Here is a 20,803-nt window from a genome sequence, read left to right as displayed (position 1 = left end):
GGGACGCTGGACACTGCCACGGGAGCTTGGGGCGAAGGCAAGGCTGGGACCTCCACTTGTCCTAATTATCTTAATGCACACAAGGGGGAGGTGTGCGTAAAATAAATTAAAAGGTATGAATTCACCTCTCTGTAATTGATTTCCACAATTAAACATTCTGAAGCCTATTAATAAAGTGTAATGAATAGTTTAAATTCTCATTTAGAACTTAATTCCATGGCTCCGAGATGATCCCAGCTGCACCACGGAAGAAAATTGCTACTTCCCTGTTCTGTGTGAACAGAAGGAGCAAAAAAACCCTTAAATTGGGCATCTGAGGGAAGTGAGAGGACTCTCCGAACACCTCGAGATTGACAAATGACAGGCCAACCATTAGCTGAAATGATTTGTCTGCACCTCATAACCCATTAACTTATTCAGCTGTGTCAGAGTTCTTCAAGGCAAGATAATTGTTAATTGTTGACTCTGCATCTGTCCAGACACTTTTAATTAAGCAAATAATAAGCAGGATCCATCACTATCTTCCTTACAACAGGGTTTTATCTTCTCTCAGATGCCGTCCCCACAGGGATTGAAAGCTCTACGTGGAAATCAGGGAGGCTTCAGATGCCCTTGACACGTAAGTTTTACCCGCTGACGGAGAGAAAATTGGGGCACAGGCGCTGGATTTAGTTCTGAGCTGGTGACAGACGCAACAGTGGCTGAATCCAAGGAGGACCACAGGTACTGGCTGATCCCGATGTCGGAGCCGAAGTTTGCCGCTGCAGTCTCAAAGGGAACTGGAGGCACCTTGGGGAATGTAAACACGGCGTTCTCCTCCCAAAGCCATCCTCCTACAGTATAAACACCACTTTGGAGAGCAGAAACAGGGCTGTGGGGTTTTTAGTCTGAAGAAAAGTACAGGGAACAAGGAATAAAGCCGCCGGAAAGTTATTACCTTTCTTACAATGTCTGAGGGGAAATAATTTAAGTCATATAGAAGGCATTTTTTAACGCTTTCAGTAAATATTTGTCTCCTATCTACGCGATCTAAGCTACACACAGAAGACAATACAGTGTTAAAAAAAAACCACAACGTGCACACAAAAGTGAAGTTTTACACCCCATGCCATAGTCGGGAAGTCATAGCGTACACGTACACAGGGTCATAGACACAGACCTTATTCTGGGAGAGAGAAACAACGTGTTTTGTCCTGCAGACACCTGGCCAGCAAGCACTGGAGCTCAGCTAGGATTTGCAGGTGGAAATGGTTGGGATAGAGCTGTGGAAATCAAATTTAGAGTCATGTATACTTTGCTTGCCAGCTTCCCTGCGCTGTTTATAGGGGCAGACCACCGAAAATCATTTGACTGAGAGAGAAAGCCTGACCTGCACCCACGTTGCTCAGGCAGCTCTGAGTTTGCAAGTTGGGATGGAGGAAGGTGGGGGCGCAAAGTGGAAAGAGAGAGAAGCAGCAGTACTGAGTTTATTGAATAAAAGCAGAGAGGATGAGAATGACAGAGCTGGGCCTAAAATAGAAAGGGACTATAAACATAGAAAAATTCTTGTAGCCAGCGTGGGCTGCAGCCAGGATGTACAGCAAGGGCTGTGCTCCTTGTTCCTATGAGCAAATCTTCTGCCAATTCCTCGCACGACTTTGGAAAACACTTCCCTTTCAGTGTCTACCTGGGTTCACCTCCCTGAGCAAAGTAAACGATGTTTGCCTTTTGATGATCAACATCAGCTGGAAAGTATTTAGACCCTCTCACCAAACGTACTATGGAAGAGCAAAGCTTTGAGGAGGATTCTCTCAATACGAGGGCTGAATTCTGCATAGAATCATAGAATCACCAGGTTGGAAGGGACCCACTGGGTCATCGAGTCCAACCATTCCTAACACTCCCTTAAACCATCATAGAATCATAGAATCACCAGGTTGGAAGGGACCCACTGGGTCATCGAGTCCAACCATTCCTAACACTCCCTAAGCCCTCAGCACTTCGTCCACCTGTCCCTTAAACACCTCCAGGGAAGGTGACTCAACCACCTCCCTGGGAGACCGTTCCAGTGCCAATGATTTACAGGCGAGCACAACTTTGGATGTTTTCTTGGTACTGTATTATGGGTTATGAAGTTCTACGCACTTGCATGCACCTGGAGGAGCAGGGGGAATGCTGGTGTCTGGGTCGGAGAAGATGCCCAGCGGCACAGCTGCTCCAAGACAGAAGGTGTGACAGAGGCCAAGGAACATAATTATGAACTCAGAGATACACACACTGTCTGATTTTGCTCTCCAAGATACAACAGGACAAGCTCTGGTGTATTATAACTTATGTAATTTGCTTGATGGGACATTTTTATAGCTCCATCTGCCCGTTCATGTGGTTGTATCGCTCTCTCTTTGCAGGCTGAGAAGCTTAATCCTAATTACACTCCCTCCCGGTGCGAGGGTGGTGCAAGTTCCAAGAATCACAGTGAGCATCTCAGCTGGGCCATGAAAAGCTGGAGACTACGGAGACACAAGTAACTGAATAAAGCTCCAAGGCAGCTCAATCCCCAAGGCCCCGTGGGGATATCTGCCACTGCAGTGCTGATATCTTGACTTGGGAACAGAGATTTAATTGGTTGTCTCCAAGTCTTGATCTCCGAAGCTGGAGTATCTTTTCACTTGGCCAAGAATTTGCACCAACCGAACTCCTTTGAGGAGTTCAGTAGGTTGAGAGGCCCTTGTCCAGCCAGTATTACTCAGGCAAGAAGGTTGGGAACCTACGCTACCAAAGAAGAAAGATGTTAGTTTGATGCCACATCCCCCACTGTCAAATGAAACCAGGTACTACGCAGCTCTAACCTACCCACCACGGTTGCCGGTGGATCCAGGCACAACGAGGTGGAAAAAGCTGACCCAGTTATTTTGTTGTACCCATTTTAGGAGCTGCTCTGGAAGGAAAAGGAGCTGTTTCTCAAGGAAAAGGAGCCTCAGCGTTTTCTCCTGACCAAGTCTCTGGTTGTCTGCTTGTGCTGGTCCTGCTTCAACCGAAACGCGTACCAACTGCCGTTGTCTGGGATCAGGCTTCTCACCCAGATATGACTAAGCCCTTTCGAAACAAGAAACGCTCAGGATTCCTTGCTTAATTGCTAAGACAGATTAATTTGACTATCCAGAACGTAACCGAGCGGAAGAGGGGAGCTGACACACCTAGCCAGTTCCTGCTCGGATTGATGATTCGCTTTAATTGATGGCTCACATTTGTTGATGATTTCCACCAAGTAGCTGCTGCGCTCCCCTCCTGTCTGCCAGGAAGGCAAGAGGCCACATTCCCTGCAGCCTTCCCGGAGTGCAGTCCCAACTGCCAGAGCTTTGGGACCTGATGCCATCTTAAAAAGAATCTAAGCGATGCAACCCAGCGAGCATAACCTTCAAAGCTCGAGTTTGAGCTGCCACGCATCACGTCAAGGGCTCACTCCTTCCCCACACCAAGTGCCCCAAGGATTAGGGGCTGCATCTTTACCAAAAGGCTCCTTTCCCTTTAAAGTTTAGCTAATAAATCCGTTCGAAAATCCCACTGGTTTTGATCGCTCCGGTCACACACACAAATGACACTCAGGAAAGCAGTAGCAGAGCCAAGAAATCAGGGCGGCTGAGCCCAGGCGTATGGTGCTGAGCAACACACACACACACACCCCCGCTCTAGTGGTTTTATTAGAGCCTTATCAGATTTCCTGGTGACTCAGACTACGGCGGTGACCGGGACGAAGGGCACAGATGGGGTTACAGCGCTATATTGGTCCAGAAGAGCAGCCAATGCCCACCAGTTCAATCTCCCCTGGAAATCAGTACTCTGCAAAACCCAATCGCCCCCTCCGGGAGCGGTGCCTCCGTGCTGAGGTTAAGCAGACCATGACTGTCCTTTTCCAAGCAGCAAACAGGGAGGAGGCAGGTGGCTGCTCTGCTCTCCTTGCCAAGCTCGGGGAGCACTGCACAGTGTTGGGTCACTCTACTGCACCCACCGGCAGCGGGCACCCACCACGCCAGTCTGCAGATTCCCATTTCCACACGTTTCTTTTGGACCTTCCTACCCCTGCATTAGGACCTCCTTGCACACCCCCTCATCTCTGGGCACCCCTTCTTGCAGTCCCCCCTCATGTATTTTTGCAGCCAAACTTGCATTAACACCCTCTGCTATGAACACCCGCGGCTTTTAGCATCCTCTGCCTCCGGGCGCATCCTCTTTGCATTGCACCCCCTTGTCTCCTTGCACCCCAACCTCTGAGGCTTGCGCTCTCATCCACTGCTTGCTTCTCCTCCCTGCACCCCCTTTTCAGCTGGATCCCACCTTGCCTTAAAACCCTCCCACTTCTCTGCTCCCCCCTTTGCACTGCACCCCGTTCTGCATGGGCACCTCCTCACCTCCAGGCGCCCCATTTGCAGTAGCACCCACCTTTGCCTTGTTCCTTCCTCTCTCTGCGCCCCTCATTGCACCACACACCCCATATACCCCCGTTTTGCACTGTACCCCCCCTCTTGCACGAGTGCCCCCAGCTCCCATGCTCCCCATTTCCCACCCCTAGGGCACCCCATCTTCCACCGGCACCCCCTTTGCACTGCACCTCCTCTTCCATCAGCACCCTCCCTTGCACTGCACCCTTCCCTGCACCCCCTTTGCCCTGCACCCCCTCTTGCACTGGCACCCCGAACTCCTGTGATCCCTCCCTTGCACTGCACCCTTCCCTGCACCCCCTTTGCCCTGCACCCCCTCTTGCACTGGCACCCTGAACTCCTGTGATCCCTCCCTTTGTACTGCACCCTCCACACCCCCTCTGCCCTGCACCCCTCTTCCTCCATGCACCCCCTCTGCCCTGCACCCCTCTTCCTCCATGCACCCCCTCTGCCCTGCACCCCTCTTCCTCCATGCCCCCCGCTTTGCACCGCAACCCTCTCCTCTCCATCTCCCCCCACTCCACTCGACCCCAGCTCTCTTCCTCCTCCTCCTCGACCCTCCCTCCTCGCCTTCCTCCTCCCTCCCAGCCTTCCTCCTCCCCCTGCCCCTCCCTCCCAGCCTTCCTCCTCCTCAACCTCCCTCCCAGCCTTCCTCCACCTCCTCCTCCTCCTCCTTCTGCTGCTCCTCCTCCACCTTCCCAGCCATCCTCCTCCCCCTGCCTTCCACCTCCTCCTCCCTCTGCCCCTCTCCCAGCCTTCCTCCTCCACCTCCTTCTCTTCCTCCTTCTCCTCCTCCCCCTGCCCTTCCCTCCCTGCCTTCCTCTTCCACCTCCTTCTCCTCCTCCTTCTCTTCCTCCTCCTCCTCCTCCCCGCCCCTCCGTCTCCGCCCTTCTCCTCCTCCTCCCTCCCAGCCTTCCTCCACCTCCTCCTCCACCTCCTCCTCCTCCTCCTCCCCGTTCCCAGCCATCCTCCTCGCCCTGCCCTTCCCTCCCAGCCTTCCTCCTCCCCCTCCTTCTCCTCCTCCTCCCCTCGCCCCTCCCTCCCAGCCTTCCTCCACCCCTTTCTCCTCCTCCTCCCCCCCCCTCCCCGCTCCCCCGCCCCGCCCCTCCCTGCGGGCCGAGCTCCGGCTCCGGTCGCAGCTCTCGGGCTGAGTGCGGGGCGGCTGCAGCCCCACCGCCCCCCGCCGCCCCCCATCCCCCAGGCGCTATGGGGGCCCTGCGCGCCCTGCCCTGGGCTCTGCTGCTGCTGGGGCCGCTGCTCCCCGGCCAGGGCTTGCAGGCGGATCGGCTGCTCACCCCCAGCTCCCCCCCGGCCCCGGGAGAAGAAACCGGGGGCTTCACCCCGGCTCCCCCCGCCTCCGCCCATGAGATCCACCCGCTGGGCAAAGTACCGGGCAACGGCTCGGGTGAGGGGCACGGCAAGCACCGCAAAGCCTTCCCGGTCCTGGGCATCGACTACACCCATGTCCGCATCCCCTTCGAGATCTCCCTATGGATCCTCCTGGCCTGCCTCATGAAGCTGGGTAGGTGGGCAGCGCCGGGGGGGGGAGGAGGGGGGGGAGAGAGAGGAGGGACCCCCCAACACCCCGAGCATCCCACGGCGAGACCCACCGAGCATCCCAGGGTGAAACCCATGAGCATCCCAGGGTGAGACCCTCCCGAGCATCCCAGGGTGAAACCCATGAGCATCCCACAGCGAGACCCCCCGAGTATCCCAGGGTGAGACCCCCCCGAGCATCCCATGGAGAGACCCCCCGAGCATCCCAGGGTGAGACCCCCCCGAGCATCCCAGGGTGAGACTCCTCAGCACCCCGAGCATCCCAGGGTGAGACCCCACGAGCATCCCAGGGTGAGACCCCCTGAGCATTCCAGGGTGAGACTCCTCAGCACCCTGAGCATCCCACGGCGAGACCCTCCAAGCATCCCAAGTAGGGACCCCACAGCACCCCAATCATCCCAGGGCAGGACCCGTGAGCATCCCAGAGTGAGACTGCCCTGAGCGGGACCCCTGGAGCATCTCAGGACAAGACCCCCTGAGCATCCCACGGCGAGACCCCCCAGCACCTCGAGCATCCCGGGGTGGCACCCCGCGAGCATCTCAGGACAAGACTCCCCCAGCACCCCAAGCATCCCAGGTTGAGACACCCCCCAAGCATCCCAGGATGGCATCCCAAGGAGGGGCCCCACAGCACCCCGAGTATCCCAGGGTGGGACCCCTAGAGCATCCCAGGGTGAGACCCCCCCCCTCCCGAGCATCCCACTGTAGAACCCCCAGCTCGGTGTGACAGGCACTCCAGAGCATCCGAGGAAGGAGCCCCTGGAGAATCCCGAAGAGGGACCTCCTGAGCATTCCAAGGAAGGACTCCTGGAGCATCCCAGGGTGGGACCCACAGCTTAGTGGGACAGGCACTCCCGAGCATCCCAAGGAAACACCCCTCTTAGCATCCCAAGGAGAGACCCCCCCCAAGCATCCCAGGGTGGGACTTTCTGAGCATCGCAATGTAGGAGCCCCCAGCTCAGTGGGTCAGGCACTCCCCAGCACCCCAAGGAAGGATCCCCCGAGCATCCCAAGGAGGGACCACCCAAGCATCCCAGGGTGGGACCCCCCAGTTGAGTGGACTGCACTCCTGAGCATCCCAAGGAGGGACCCCTCGGAGCATCCCAGTGAGACCCCCCTGACCATCCCAGAGTGGGACCCCCAGGCTGAATGGGACAGGCACTCCCGAGCATCCCAAGGAGCATCCCCCTGGAGCATCTCAGGGTGGGACCCTGGGAGCATCCCAAGGACAGACTCCTCTGCAGCATCCCAGGGTGCCCTCCCCCCAAGCAAACCAGGGCAAACCCCCTCACGCCCTGTGCAGCTGGGTGGGCACCGCTCTCCCCACGACCTTGGGTCTCCGCTGTAGGCCTGGCGGGGGGGCAGTGGCACCCCAACCCCTCTGCTCAGCGTGCTCCCCGACCTCTGCCCATCCCCTGGTTGGACCAGGTTTGCTTTGGCGCTCAGGGAGGAAGCGTCCGGTTTGCTTCTTCGCTTCCTTTCTCGACCACAGATGCCTTTTGTAACCTTGGAGAAGTCACTTAAAAAAAATCTCCCGCTGCTTCAGCCTCCCTTTCCTCCCCCTCCGCAGCAAAGTCCCGTTGGCAGCTCTGCTGCAAAGCATCCAGAGCATTCCTGCATTAAGGATAAGGAGTGTCAGGGGTTGGGAAGTCACCCGCTAGGATGACCCGCTCGGGAAAAGCATCAATCTGCCAGGGAGGGGGTTGTTGACAAAGTGTTTCCCAAACTTCTGCAGCTGGATCAATACCAACCGAATTACCCCAAAGCGTGTGATGTGATGTAACCGCTCCGTGCCCACCGGCACTGGCGTGCCAGGCTTGGCCTCCGGCAGTGCAGAGGCTGAGCTGGCCCCAGTCCCATCGGTAGTGGGAAAGCCAAGAGGGCAGGTGAAATGTTTCCCTGTTCCTCCCTTAGAGCGGCTGACGGGAGGGAAGGAAGCTCTGCATTTCCTTCATTTTGCTCCTTAATTACCAGCAGCGATTTAATAAACGCTAAAGGCAGCTCTCCTTATGGAGCGCTTGCTGGTTGAAATCTTGCTTTGGGAGCTGGTTTTGAGCTGCTGCTTGTTGGAAACCATGCCTGGAGAGATCCAAGAGACCCCAGGAACTCAGATCCTCCCTGCCCAGCCTTTCCTACCAATCCCTCATCCCTTTCCCAGCCCGCTGTGAGTGTGCGTAGGCAGGTGAAGCCCCATTATCACAATCCCTCCTGGGTGTTTTATTTGCATGTAGGTGCAGCAGAGCAAACACTTCAGTCCCGGAGCATTCCTGCCTGTCTGGCAGGGAAGCAAGCAGGGCAGAGTGGAACCAGGCGGGATCTATGGGGTTTATCCCTTCTTGGCTTTGCCCAAAAAAATGATTTAAGGGCATGTTTAGCAACAAGGTGCCTGGTGATAGGAAACACAGAGTGAAATCTCTTTTCCCAGGGCTCACCCAGCGCATGCTAAGCGACCTCTGCTAGCTGTTCGGGGCTATTGCACTGTGTTTTCAGTCCTCCTGTCTTGGAGAGCAAAGAGTGATGAAATCAGAAGTATCAGTGCGGAAGCTGGTGGAGAAAGGAGGGGCTAACGGCGCCGGCCTGCGTCCCTGCTTGGGGCGTGCTTTGAGAAACCACCGCTGGAAAGCACCAGAATGGGCAACGCAAAGTGGCTCCTCAGGGACGGATGTGGTGAGGGGCACGGGGACATCACTGCCCACCAGCCACGCCCCCTCCCATGGGTACCTTCTTGTCACCGGCGCCGCGGGAAGCTGTTCCTATGGCTTTTGCCTGAAGTTAGGGTTCGTTTGTGCTGCAGGGAAAGTTATTTCTGGCAGTGAGCTGAGCGCTGGTGATTCTTACGTGTTCAAAGCATTATGCAAGGCTGCGTGTTTTAAGGGGTATATTTTAGGAGGAGCTGTCTTGCAAGTTTGCCAAAGGGCCTTTGGAAATGGCAGGTGCTCTGCAGGGCTCCAGGGATGCTTGTTAATGCCAAAATCCATGCCTACGGCTCTAATGGTGGCTTCAGCAGCAGAGCGATCCTAGAGCATCCTTTTCCTTGGCCTCCTCTCCAGGGTTTTGGAGGTGAAAGTGTTGCTTTTTCACCTTGTTGTCTTGGTATGTAGTTCCTAAGTTGCTGGTACAGCTGAATAGTCAGGGTCCTTCCACTCACAGCCTGCAAAAACATCTACCTGCTCAGTGTCTAAATGCCGACCCCGTCAATCCCACCCTGGATCGGAGGAGGTTGTGCAGGAGCAGCAAAATAGTCTTTTTTTTCACCTGGGAATAGCTCTTACACAACCGGGCAGCGCTGCACGCCTGTGCAGGGCCAGCTCTGATGGCAGGATGAGGCACACACATCTCCAAGCTCCCTAAACTGGTCGGGGTTTGGAACATCCAGTTTCCATGTAGAAGGGAAAGGGGAATCATGAGCAGAGCAGGAATTTGCAGCGCTTCCTCTCTCTCCCCTGTCCCATTCCTGTGCGCTTACTGATGCATTGAGGTAACCCTGCAAAAACCTGAGGTGCAGGGGACAAATATCTTTTCTCCAAGAGGGGGAATTCATGCAGCGTGGGCTGTGCATGACAGTTTGAGACCTCCTGACTTCCCTTCCTCCTCCAGCTCTGTGCCCCTTTGCTGGGTTAGAGCTGGTGACTGAGCCACGTGTTGCTGCAAAACCGAGTCTTCAGCCCCATGAATGGTTTCTGGGTGTCATCTGCTGGCACAGTGCAGGGTGACCATGTAGAGGAGCTCAGAAGTGCTAACAGGGCTCTTCGCTGGGCCAAGACGTGCAACCCGACCCTTGTCTTGTTGCTCAGTTTCCCCTCATCTCTCTTGATCCTTTAGACAGCTCTTCAGGGTTAGAATCGTGGAGTGGGTTGGGTTGGAAGGGACCTCAAAGCTCATCCAGTTCCACCCCCTGCCATGGGCAGGGACACCTCCCGCTGGATCAGGGGCTCCAAGCCCCATCCAACCTGGCCTGGAACCCCTCCAGGGATGGGACAGCCACCACTGCTCTGGGCAACCTGGGCCAGGGCCTCCTCACCATCACAGGAAAACTTTTCCTCCTAAGATCTCAGCTAAACTTGGGCTGAACAACCCCAACTCTCTCAGCCTGTCCTCCAGCCCTCAGATCATCTTGCGACCTCCTCTGGACTCACTCTAAGAGATCCATGTCCTTATTGTGAAGATTTCCTTTGCGCTGTGCCCAAGGACTGGTAGGAAAGGGCTGGGAGGTGTCTCAGCACAAGAAACTGTTTCCTGACTCTGAGAATTGACCTTTCGGCTCACGTGGCTCCAGGAGATGTTCAGGGGAATTCAGGTTTGACTGTTTATAAAAATCCCGTACTTACCTGTAAGTATTTTTCCGTTTCAGGAGAAAGGGAAGGTGTGAGTCCAGAATGTAAATAACAGATTGTGCCTTGCAGTCCCTTTGCTGGCTGTGCGTGTGGGGGTTCTCTTCTCCACCTTGGAGAAGAGAAGAGAGAGTTGGGGTTGTTCAGCCTGGAGAAGAGAAGGCTGCGGGGAGACCTTAGAGCAGCTTCCAGGACTGAAAGGGGCTCCAGGAAAGCTGGGGAGGGGCTCTGGATCAGGGAGGGCAGGGACAGGATGAGGGGGAATGGTTTTCCGCTGCAAGAGGGGAGATTGAGATGAGATCTTAGGGAGAAATGTTTTGCTGTGAGGGTGGGGAGGCCCTGGCCCAGGGTGCCCAGAGCAGTGGTGGCTGCCCCATCCCTGGAGGGGTTCCAGGCCAGGTTGGATGGGGCTTGGAGCCCCTGATCCAGTGGGAGGTGTCCCTGCCCATGGCAGGGACATGGGCTTTGAGGTCCCTTCCAACCCAAACCATTCTACGATGAGGAGCTGCCTTGGATCGAGACATGCCCTGTGTCTGTCTGCAAGACCGTCTGTCTGCACCAAATGACCCCTCAGCCTCTGAGAGCATCCCAGCCTTCTCGGAGCATCCTGACCATTCCACCTCACAGCTCAAGTATGCAGAGGGCACTTTATTTCCTACATGTCCACACTGGAGAGAGCCGCAGAGGGTTCCTGTGAGGCACTACTTCACATCTGAGCTCTTACTCTGCTTTTGCTTGCTGGTGCGTGCTAGACGCTAGCTCGCTGCCTGACGCTGCGCTCCAGTTGGGGTTGGAGCCTGTAGCAATCACTGAGTCATTGCTCTGTCTCTTCTTCCCCCTTTGCAGCGCTCGTTTTTTCCATGTGTCTGGGTTGGAGCTGCTGCTTGGAGTGTTCGCCCTCCTTCCAGCCCGTCTGACGGCAGTCAGCGCCAACCCCGTGCTTGCAGAACCATCGCCACCGTGGGGTTGTCGGGCTGGTGTAAAGCAAGACGGGGAGAGAGGCTGTGCGGAGAGAGTAGAAAGGGAGCCCGGAGCTGCGGACGGTGCTGTGTTCTGTGCTGTGTTCTGCTGCTGCTTTGGGGGGTGCTTGGTGACACCTCTCAGTCAGCTTTACTGGTCAGGAGGTATCTCAGCATCAGGTTCTGTGTTCAAACCTGGTTGCCTTTGGCCAGTGCCGTCCATTCCCGTGGCTGCCGTCATCCTTGTCGCTGCCGTCATCCTTGTCGCTGCCATCTGTCCTCGTTGCTGCCATCCGTCCTCGTCACTGCCATCCGTCCCCATCGCTGCCGTCCGTCCCCGTCGCTGCTGGTAGCTGGGGAGGAACAAGATTAGGGAAGTTCCCGGTGCCTGTGCGCTGCTGATAGGGGCTGGAAAAAGCAGAGCAAAACATGACGGATGCAAGGGAGGGGTTGTGGAGCCACGGGGGGGGAGGCTGGGGACAGCTCTGGGTGTGCTGAGGTGGCTCCTGTGCTGGAAAGAGCAGAGATGATTTCAAGATTGCCTGAGAAATAATTTTAGAGGTTGGCAGCTGCTGGCTGGCAGCAAGACTTGGGTGCTGGAACAGTTGGGTGCTTTTCAAATGTTTTTTACCAGCTCACATCCCTCATCTGAATGTGGGGCTTCTGGAGGGGCCACCCCAGAGCTCTTACAGAGACCCTCGAGTCACGGGCTCGAGGATTCCTAAGGGTGAGGGGTGATAAGCAGGGTAGGAAACCGGTTATGGTGGTGGCACAGGGTGCAGGAGCTGGATCTTGAAAGCAGACACAGCCCAGAGCAAAGCCACCAGCGTGGGGACACCACTGCCAGTGCCACCTGCAAGCCTTGGAAAGGGGACAGCGAAGAGTCATTTGAAGACATTCATCACCCAGCCTTCGTCATCGTGTTGGAAATACGTGTGTCAGACACAGGATGAGCGTAGTGGAGCATTCTCTCCGTTCCCTTCTGCCACTGCAAGGCTGGCTGCTGCTGGGCGCCGGGCAGGGCTGCGCTGGACAGGCTTCTCAGGGGACAGCCATCAGCACAGCTTGGCTGGTGAGAAGGGCTGCCAGAGTTTTCCTGGGCTGTTCCAGCTGGATCGGTGGGACTGGTTGATGCGGTTTCCTTCACTGAGCCAGGGGGAAATGTTTGTTCTTAAAACCAGCCGGAACGCAAGCGGCAGCCATGGCTTATTTCATGCGTGGGCTGCAAATACCGAGGTGGGACACGGTTTGGGATCACACCACACATTCCCCGTTTGGGTTGGTGAGCTGGTGGCTGTTCTACAGGTGAATTGAGGCTCGATGAAAAAGCGTCAGGAAAGGGGTTTGGAATAGTGGTGCAGCTGGTGCCACAAAAAGGTGAATTGTCATAATAATGAATCTAAACAGCCTCTTCTAATGCTGACTTGTTGCATTCGTGCTTCCTTATTGGGGAAAGATCCAAACACATGCAGCAGTTTCCCTTCCTCTCTGCTTTGCCATCTGAGAAAGAGCCGCCACGGCGTTTTTCTTCCTCTCTGATCCGCCCGTTGCTGGTGTTTGAGCACAAAAACATCCAAACTGGTCCCTCCATGGATGTGAGAAAACCATTAGATTAATTAGGGCTGGAAGAGTGAAAGGTTCCTGCTGTGAAACATGGAATGATGATGGAGTGGGAAAAGCTGAACCCGCCTGTAATCACAGCCCATACCTCCCCGGTGAGCCTTAATGTCCATTAAAGCAGAATTATGCTTGGTTTGCAGCCATGGATTTGTCCCTACAGGGACGTGGTCGCCTGCAGCGGTTCCCGCTTCACTGCTCTGCGTTCTGGACCTTAAGGCCACTCAGGAACCAAAGCTGTTCTTTCATCCTGTTTATTACCAAAGGCTTGGACACCATGTGCAAGGAGCTGGGGACGGACTGGCTTCCCGTGCAGTCTGCAGGTGGAATGTGGGATTTGGGTGTTGCCTCACCGAGTCTTGCAATAAGCCAGAGCCCCGATGGGTGCTGGCCTGGCTTGCAGGGACGTGCCATGGTGTTGTCTCTCCCCTGAGACCTCCAGTTTGTGGGGCAGGAGCAGAACATGCTGATATTTGACCTGTTTGGTTCGTGTTCTCCATCCCAAATAGCCTGAGCACCCAACCGTAGCTTCTCCGTGATCCCCAAAGGTTCCCTTTGGGAATCGGTGGGATGAGGAACAAGTCTTCTGCCTCCAATTAGAGTCCTTTGGGGTTTGAGAATGCCGTGTGGGAGAAGGGGAACCTGGGGGGTGGTGGAGGGAAGAGGAGAAGGTCATTCTTTAGGTTATGAGCATATAAACCTGGAGCACATAGGACCCGGAGCCCCACTCCTGCAGAAGAGGGACAGACATCTCAATGGCACTTGTATAAACCAGAAGCTTGTTAGGCTTGCAAAAGAATATTTAACTAACATAGTCCTTTCCCTTTTCTCTTGTGCAAGTCCTGGCGTTTGGCTGTAGGCTGTGGAGATGATGGGGGCTGTAGAGACTGTCCCAGGGTCACATAGGAGTCAGTCCTTCACTGGAGCATCATTGGAGCTGTGGGTACCGAGACAGAGAACTTCAAAGTAAGCGTTAATGCAGATGAGTTACTGCAGCTGTCTCATAAATGTTTGATTTCTTTTTTTCCCCGCTCTCTTTTGAGTCCCCAAGTCTTAATTTGTTCAATAAAAACTGAAATCCATCTGGAATACTCTGTGAAAACACAACCTTGCCGAGCAGAGACAGAGCTAGTTACACCTCTCCGCTGGGCTGCCTGCGTCGTCGGTGGTTTCTTCTCACCATCAGGGCTCAAAGCTGTGGGTGTAGGTTTGATAACACCCTCGGCGTTTTGAATTCTGGGCTGACCACCTTCAAAGGGAGCAGCAGAGGAGCAAGGAAGTTGTGGTGATGGTTTAATTTAACCTAGACCAAATATCAGTGGTTGGTCCTCTCCCTTCACGGTGCCGGCCGATAAACCGCCTTAGGCAAGCTGTGTGATTGCCATCTGTCCTACGTGGTGTTTGATATCTTGCTTATCTCTCTAATTTTCCAGCGTCTTCCAGTTGCGTGTTAATTGAGGGATGACTATCTTGTCATGCTTTGTTCTTCTACTCTTTCCTCGGGCAGAAGAACCCAGCTTGGGAAGGCAGAAATGAAATTACCAGCTCGACAGACGGGCATGCACACACACGTTGCTGCATTTTTGTTAGAAAGGGCGAGATCAAAGATTGATCATTGCTTGAAGTGGAGTAGTGAGAACAAATTCGGTGATGTGTCACCATGGCTGGTGTGTCACCGTTGCTGGTGTGTCACCGTTGGTCGTACATCACCCCAGGACGGCATTGCCAACAGGTCAAGGGAGGGGATTGTCCCACACTGGTGTGGTCCCACCTTGAGCACTGGGTGCAAGTTTGGGTACTACTGAATAAAAAGGATCTAAAGCTACTGGAGAGTGTCCAGAGGAAGGCATGAGGTTGGGGAAGGGTTTAGAGGGGAAGCCGTATGAGGAGATGCTGAAGTCACTTGGTCTGTTCAGCCTGGAAAAGAGGACACTGAGGGGAGACATCGTGGTCTACAGCTTCTTCACATGGGAGGAGGAGAGCAGGCGCTGAGCTTTTCTCTCTGGACCTGAGGGAATGGCAGGAAGATGCCAGGGGAGGGTTAGGTTGGACGTTAGGAACAGGTTCTTCCCCCAGAGGGTGGTGGGGCACTGGAACAGCTTCCATGGAAGCAGTCACAGCACCAAGCCTGACAATATTCCATAAGCATTTGGCCAACGCCTTCAGCTCCACAGTGTGAATGTTGGGGTGTCCTGTGCAGGGAGAGGAGTTGGACTCAACGGTCCTTGTGGGTCCCTTTCAACTCAGAACAGTCTATGATTCTATGATTCCACGGCTTGAAGTTCCTTCCCAGCAGTGCCTCACCCACTGTGTGATGGGTTTGATAGGGACAGGAGGCTTGTTTGAAGTCGGGGTGATGTTTTGTGATCCCTAAGCGGAAAGCTGGAGAACGCAAAGTTCTTCTTGTAATCGGAAGAGAGCAAATGCGTTTCCTTGAGTTGCCCTGGAGTAACTCATAAACATCATAGCGTCAATGGACTTTGTCTCCAGAAAGTCGCAATACAATCAGCCTTGAGGGACAGCTCTTAAATTCCACTTAATTGAGGATGCTGGTGAGGAAATAATTCCCTGCTCTCCATCAAGCCTTCAAGAAACACATTTGCAGAACCCGACTCGTTTTTGCAGGGGGTTTTGTTTCAGTGCCTGGAATTATCCTGCATTTCGGAGTCACAATATGCTAAATCTTAATGATGGATTTGGCGAGAAGGCAGCTTCCCAGCCCGCTGCTGACGATTTGAACAGCACAAATGCCACAGGCGCAGACTTAAGCACGCACAGGTCTTTAAAGAGAAGAGCTGGTGTATCCAGCCCTGCTAGTGCCTCAGTTTCCCTTGGGAGTGCTTTTCCCATGGCAACCTCGAGAGCATCTGCTCCCAGGAGTTCTTCTATTAGCGTGGCTGGGTGTGAAACAGCATCGCCCGCATCCCGGCGGAGGGATGAAAGGCTGTAACATCATCCAACGAGGATGGCTCTCCAGCTCCTGGATCTCCTAGCCTTGCAGTTAGCCAAGGGGGTCTCTGCGTGCTGGCAGCTCCTGCCAAAAGCTGAGGAAGACACAAAGGCAACTGGGTGCTCACTTTGGTTCTCGACTCACCGCCGGCGTGTGCTGCGAGTGGTGTTGCTTTGTTTGGGTTTGCAAAGCCCGGTGGTAATCAGTGATAATTGCAATTACCTCCTCCCTCCCATCAGAGTGGAGACCAACAGGTTATTTCCTGAAAAGCTTTTGTTTGTCTTTCCTGCCCGTGTTCCTGGTAGGAAATCTGCTCTTCCTGGGAAGGGCGATTGGCATTGCTCTTCCTGGGGAGTTTGTCCGTGGTGACCTCAGGCTGGTGCAACTTTAACTCTTCCCGAGGCTTCAAGGGTCAGCAGGAGCCATGTGTTAAATGCTGTGCCATGTGGTTGAGGGCACAGAGCTGGGACAGCAAATGGAGCCGGAGTTTTGGCCACCAGGTATTAGGTCTTCACATCTCCTTGAGTACCTTCTGCTCCAGAGCAATTCAGTATCTGCATTAAGCAGCGTTTGGAATCACAGAATGGTTTGGGTTGGAAGGGACCTCAAAGCCCATCCAGTTCCACCCCCTGCCATGGGCAGGGACACCTCCCACTGGATCAGGGGCTCCAAGCCCCATCCAACCTGGCCTGGAACCCCTCCAGGGATGGGGCAGCCACCACTGCTCGGGGCAACCTGGGCCAGGGCCTCCCCACCCTCACAGCAAAACATTTCTTCTTAAGATCTCATCTCAATCTCCCCTCTTTCAGATGAAAACCATTCCCCCCTCGTCCTATCCCTGCACTCCTTGATCCAGATTCCCTCCCCAGCTTCCCTGGAGCCCCTTCCAGTCCTGGAAGCTGCTCTAGGTTCTCCCTGGAGCCTTCTCCTCTCCAGGCTGAACAACCCCAACTCTCTCAGCCTTTCCTTTAGCTTTGCACCATGCAGAAAGTTGCTCAGAAGGGTTTATTGTAGAAACCCCCCAGCTTGAGGCAGATGTGCTGTGCTGACCCCTCCGAGCTCAGCTATTCGTGGCATCCAGCGTGTCTTACGACAGCAGAAACCATCTGGGAAGAGCATGGCTGGTGAGTGGTTATGTTTAGCTCCTGGCCTCTTTCCCTGGAGCATAAGCGGTTCTTCTAGACTTTCTTTTATTAGGCCTCCTGAAAATATTTGAATCCAGCTGCTCTGACTGTTCTGATGCTTTTGAAGGATGGCAATCCAAATGAGGATGCTGTTGCATCAAGAAACTCAAGCTTTCTGGGTAAATATCCTGTGCCAGGGAGAGCCCAGCCCTGCTGGCTTGACTGTGAGATTTGCCCATCCAGAGCTGGTGGAGAAGAGTCAAAATGAATCTTGGAAGCAACGGCAGCGGAGATTTGCATGGCAGTTTGTCCCCGTGTGCCTCTGTACCTGCGTGCCTGGCTCCTGCTGGGTAAATGGCACAAGCTGGTACGTTAATGCCGTCCCACCTTAGAAAAACCGTGTGTGGAGTACGCCTGAAGGCTTTAAACAGGTTTGCTAATCTCAGCCTGTGGTTTGGGAGCGGCCTCGTAATGTGCCCGTTAGAGGAATGTAGTCACCAAGTCAACGGGGAGTGGGGTTACCGGAGTTCCCTGAAGTCACCGGGGATTCTTAATGACCATCTTGGCACGTAGCACCAAACCTTTGACTGGTTTCTCCAAGCTCCTCTGTGGGAGAAGGTTGGGTTTGGCAGCGTCTCTTCTTGTGGGGAAAGCTCTGGAGCTGGTGAGAGGTGGAAGAGAGCTGCGCTGCTCACAGCTGCGCACAGCTGGATCTGGAAGAGTTTTCTTCAAGGCGGGATGGAACCAAGCCTTGAGGCTTCCCAAGCCAACACTGCTTTTTCCAGCAGCAGCTCCTTGTTGGCTTCATGGTTTCCTCCCTGTTTTAAGTGCTGTAGCTGCCGGGTGACAGTCCAGGGTGCCGTGGGTTTCTTAATCTTTAATAGCAATTAGGTCTTTCTTAATATCTGCTTTTCTTTGCGAGTGTCCTTGGCTTTTCTTCTGATTTGAAGGAGAAGCTTTATCTAAACATAGAACGGGAAACTGGGAGCTGCTGTGTTCTCGGCCAGCACTCACGCCATTCACTTGGGGACTCGGGCAAGTCCATTTAATGTCTTTTGTCTCTCATTTCCTTTTTACAGCTGGGAGGAAATTAATACCAGCTCTGTAAAAGACTCCCAATTGATCTGTTAATTTCTTGTGAGTGCTTCGGAGATAAAACGAGGGTACGTGCCTTTGTGGCATCAGTTCTCCCGGCTCGTGGAAAAAAAAACCACATTCAAGCGTTTCTTCCGAACGCTTCTGCCCGTGGATTGCCATCACAGAATGTTATGGCAGTGCCTGGACATCTTCCTCTCCCAGGATGCTGATGCTGTCCCCGTGGTGTGTTCACCATCGCTCTCATGGACCGATGGGAAGCTGAGGTCCCTTCCCAGCCTGGTTGGAGAGGGATGTTGGTCCCAGAAGGCAGCAATTGAGGTTAAGTCACCATCTCTGGAGGTGTTTAAAAGGTGGGTAGATGAGGTGATTGGGGACATGATTTAGTAGCGGACAGGTGTGGTTGGAGTCCATGATCTCAAAGGTCTTTTCCAACCTAATGATTCTAATGATTCTAATGAGTCAACCTAATGATTCTGGTGTGCTGATCACCTCCTGAAAAGTGAGCCCTTGGGGACATCTGCCTGCATGGATGCTGGAACCCTGCTGGCACAGGTTTAGGTTCAGGCTTAGGTTTAGGAACCAGCCACAGTCCCACTGGCTGCTTACCATTACACGTGGGGACGTGCAGATAAACTGGTGTGAAGGACATGGGGGGAAAAAAATGGGCTTTTAGGGGCTTTCCTGGGAGTTGCCAGCTGAATCTGGGGCAGGTTAGTCATGGAGGCTCCTGCCATCCCTGCAGCCTGGTCCTTCTCTGCCTGTCCTGGGCACGGGTCTCCTCTTGCAGGAGGTGCCCAAGTCAGGGCGAGCTCTGCAAGGAGGTGCTGGTTCCTAAACCAAAGCCTAATCTGAAGCTAAGCCTAAGGAGACTGAAAGCATAAACTGGAGTGGTGCAAACAGGGAGCAGGATGAGTCCCTTTCTCACTGATTGATGCCAGCACCACACTTCGAGTTTGCTGCAAGCTGCTCCATGCAGCACAGTGGAGCCAACTGTTTAGTTGGGGTTGATCTTAATTAATCAGTGTATCTTTTAAGAGTTGGAGGGTGGAGGATTAGGCAGCGCTGGGGCTGTCGCTGGCTCGCCTGGCTGACCAGACCTTCTAGGTCAGGGCAGGGAGCTTTAAGCGAAGGAAGAATTGCTGCTGGCGCTTGTCTGCGAAGCTGCAGGCTCAGCGGCACGAACGTTTGCTGTCTGCTCCGCAGAGCTGCGGGGAACGCTGACTGTTGGACCATGCCAAGGTCTCAGAGGGCTTCCCTGAGCTGTACCACACCAGGTACTTGGGAAGAGAAGAGGACACAGCCCCTTTGGGTGGGGAGCAGCTGAGCGGGTGAACAGATGGAGAGCCTCTCCATCACCACCTCCAAGCTGGAGGGGCGCGTAGGTGCTGAGCACGGATTGAGCCCCAAGGTTTTTCCTTGTTATCATTGAAGTTCTGGTCTGCATAAACAGCTTGTTTGTACGTGCATACAGCAGCTTTCTGCAAGGGGGTCAGCCCATCCTGGCAGGCTGATCTCCTGCAGATGATTCAGAGCTCTCCTGCGTGCCTGGGATCCTCGCATCCTCCTCCTGCTTTGCAGCACTGCAGCGCTGCCACCCAGGTCCTGCCACGCCAGCGGTTCACTTGGCTGCAGCACAGCATCCTCCTCCCCTGCGACCTTCCAGCGGGGCTCTGGGCAGAGAAAAAGAGATTCCTCTTGCCAAGGGGAGCGTTTTGCTTCTTGGGGTGGGGGGGGTTGTGTCAGAGCAGGTAGGTGGTTGGGCTCATCTGCATGCGGCTCATGACTCCGGCTGCTGCAGGATGCGGTGACGCCTTCGATTGTGTTCCTCAGGCTGCTCATCTTCTTGGGACCTTTCTGCATCTCCAAATGCAGCCCTGCGTTAAGGGGACAACCTTTGGGTTTTCTGATAGTGCTGTCATCACCCATGGGTTTTGCTTTGCTCCTCTTGCCCGCAGCTGGGAGGGGGCTGCGTTGGCAGGGTGGGAAGTTGGGCACCTTTGTGTCCCTTTGGAGACGGGCAATGCCTATCACGGTTGATAGAGCCGTAGGCAGAGCCTGCAGCCCCAGAGGGTGCTGGGGAGGTGCTCGCAGAGGAAGGCAAAGCCCTGGCACGACGGTGAATCAGCAGATTGGAGAGGGGAAGATTAGATTAGACATTAGGAAGAAATTCTTCATGATGAGGGTGGTGAAATACTAGCTCAGGCTGCCCAGAGCAGTGCTGGCTGCCCCATCCCTGGAGGGGTTCCAGGCCAGGTTGGATGGGGCTCAGAGCCCCTGATCCAGTGGGAGGTGTCCCTGCCTGTGACAGGGGGTGGGACTGGATGGGCTTTGAGGTCCCTTCCAACCCAAACCATTCTATGATTCTTACCTGCTGCTGCGCAGGTTACCAGAAGCAGCTTTCCCCCTGCCCTGCCATGACTATTGCTGCCTGCATGAGGGCTGGTGGGCAACGTAGCTCAGCTTCTCAGCCTCTGCGCTCCCAGCCGTGTGGTGCCGGTGGCCGGTGCGAAGTGGAGAGGAGCGGTACCTGCCTGCTCACCCTCCCGGTCCCTGCCGTAGTGGTTGGTTCAGCAGCAGGTCAGACCTTTTCCTGTGCTCACCAGTCCCCATGGTGATTGCTCATCCTAGCAGCTAAAATGCACAAAACGGCTCTAAGGAACTGCTTTCTGAAGGGCACCAGGCATGAAATCTCACAGCTTTGTACCCCAAACCAGCCCTGTGCTCTGCTTGTCCATTGACTTTCGTAGAA

General features: G+C 54.5%; 1 protein-coding gene across 1 annotated transcript in view; it reads left to right on the top strand.

Moving 5' to 3' along the window:
• The first annotated feature begins 5,531 nt into the window (after positions 1-5,531).
• Positions 5,532-20,803, top strand: part of SLC9A1 (solute carrier family 9 member A1) — a 36,292-nt gene continuing 21,020 nt past the window's right edge. The window contains exon 1 of the mRNA XM_009557562.2: positions 5,532-5,940. Within this exon, the coding sequence (XP_009555857.2) occupies positions 5,625-5,940 (316 nt within the window). The 5' untranslated portion in view covers positions 5,532-5,624. The remainder of the gene's footprint in view (positions 5,941-20,803) is intronic.

The sequence above is a fragment of the Cuculus canorus genome, chromosome 22 (genome assembly GCF_017976375.1).
Source record: "Cuculus canorus isolate bCucCan1 chromosome 22, bCucCan1.pri, whole genome shotgun sequence".
Classification (NCBI taxonomy): Eukaryota; Metazoa; Chordata; class Aves; order Cuculiformes; family Cuculidae; genus Cuculus; species Cuculus canorus.
This window is presented reverse-complemented; position numbering and strand designations above follow the sequence as displayed.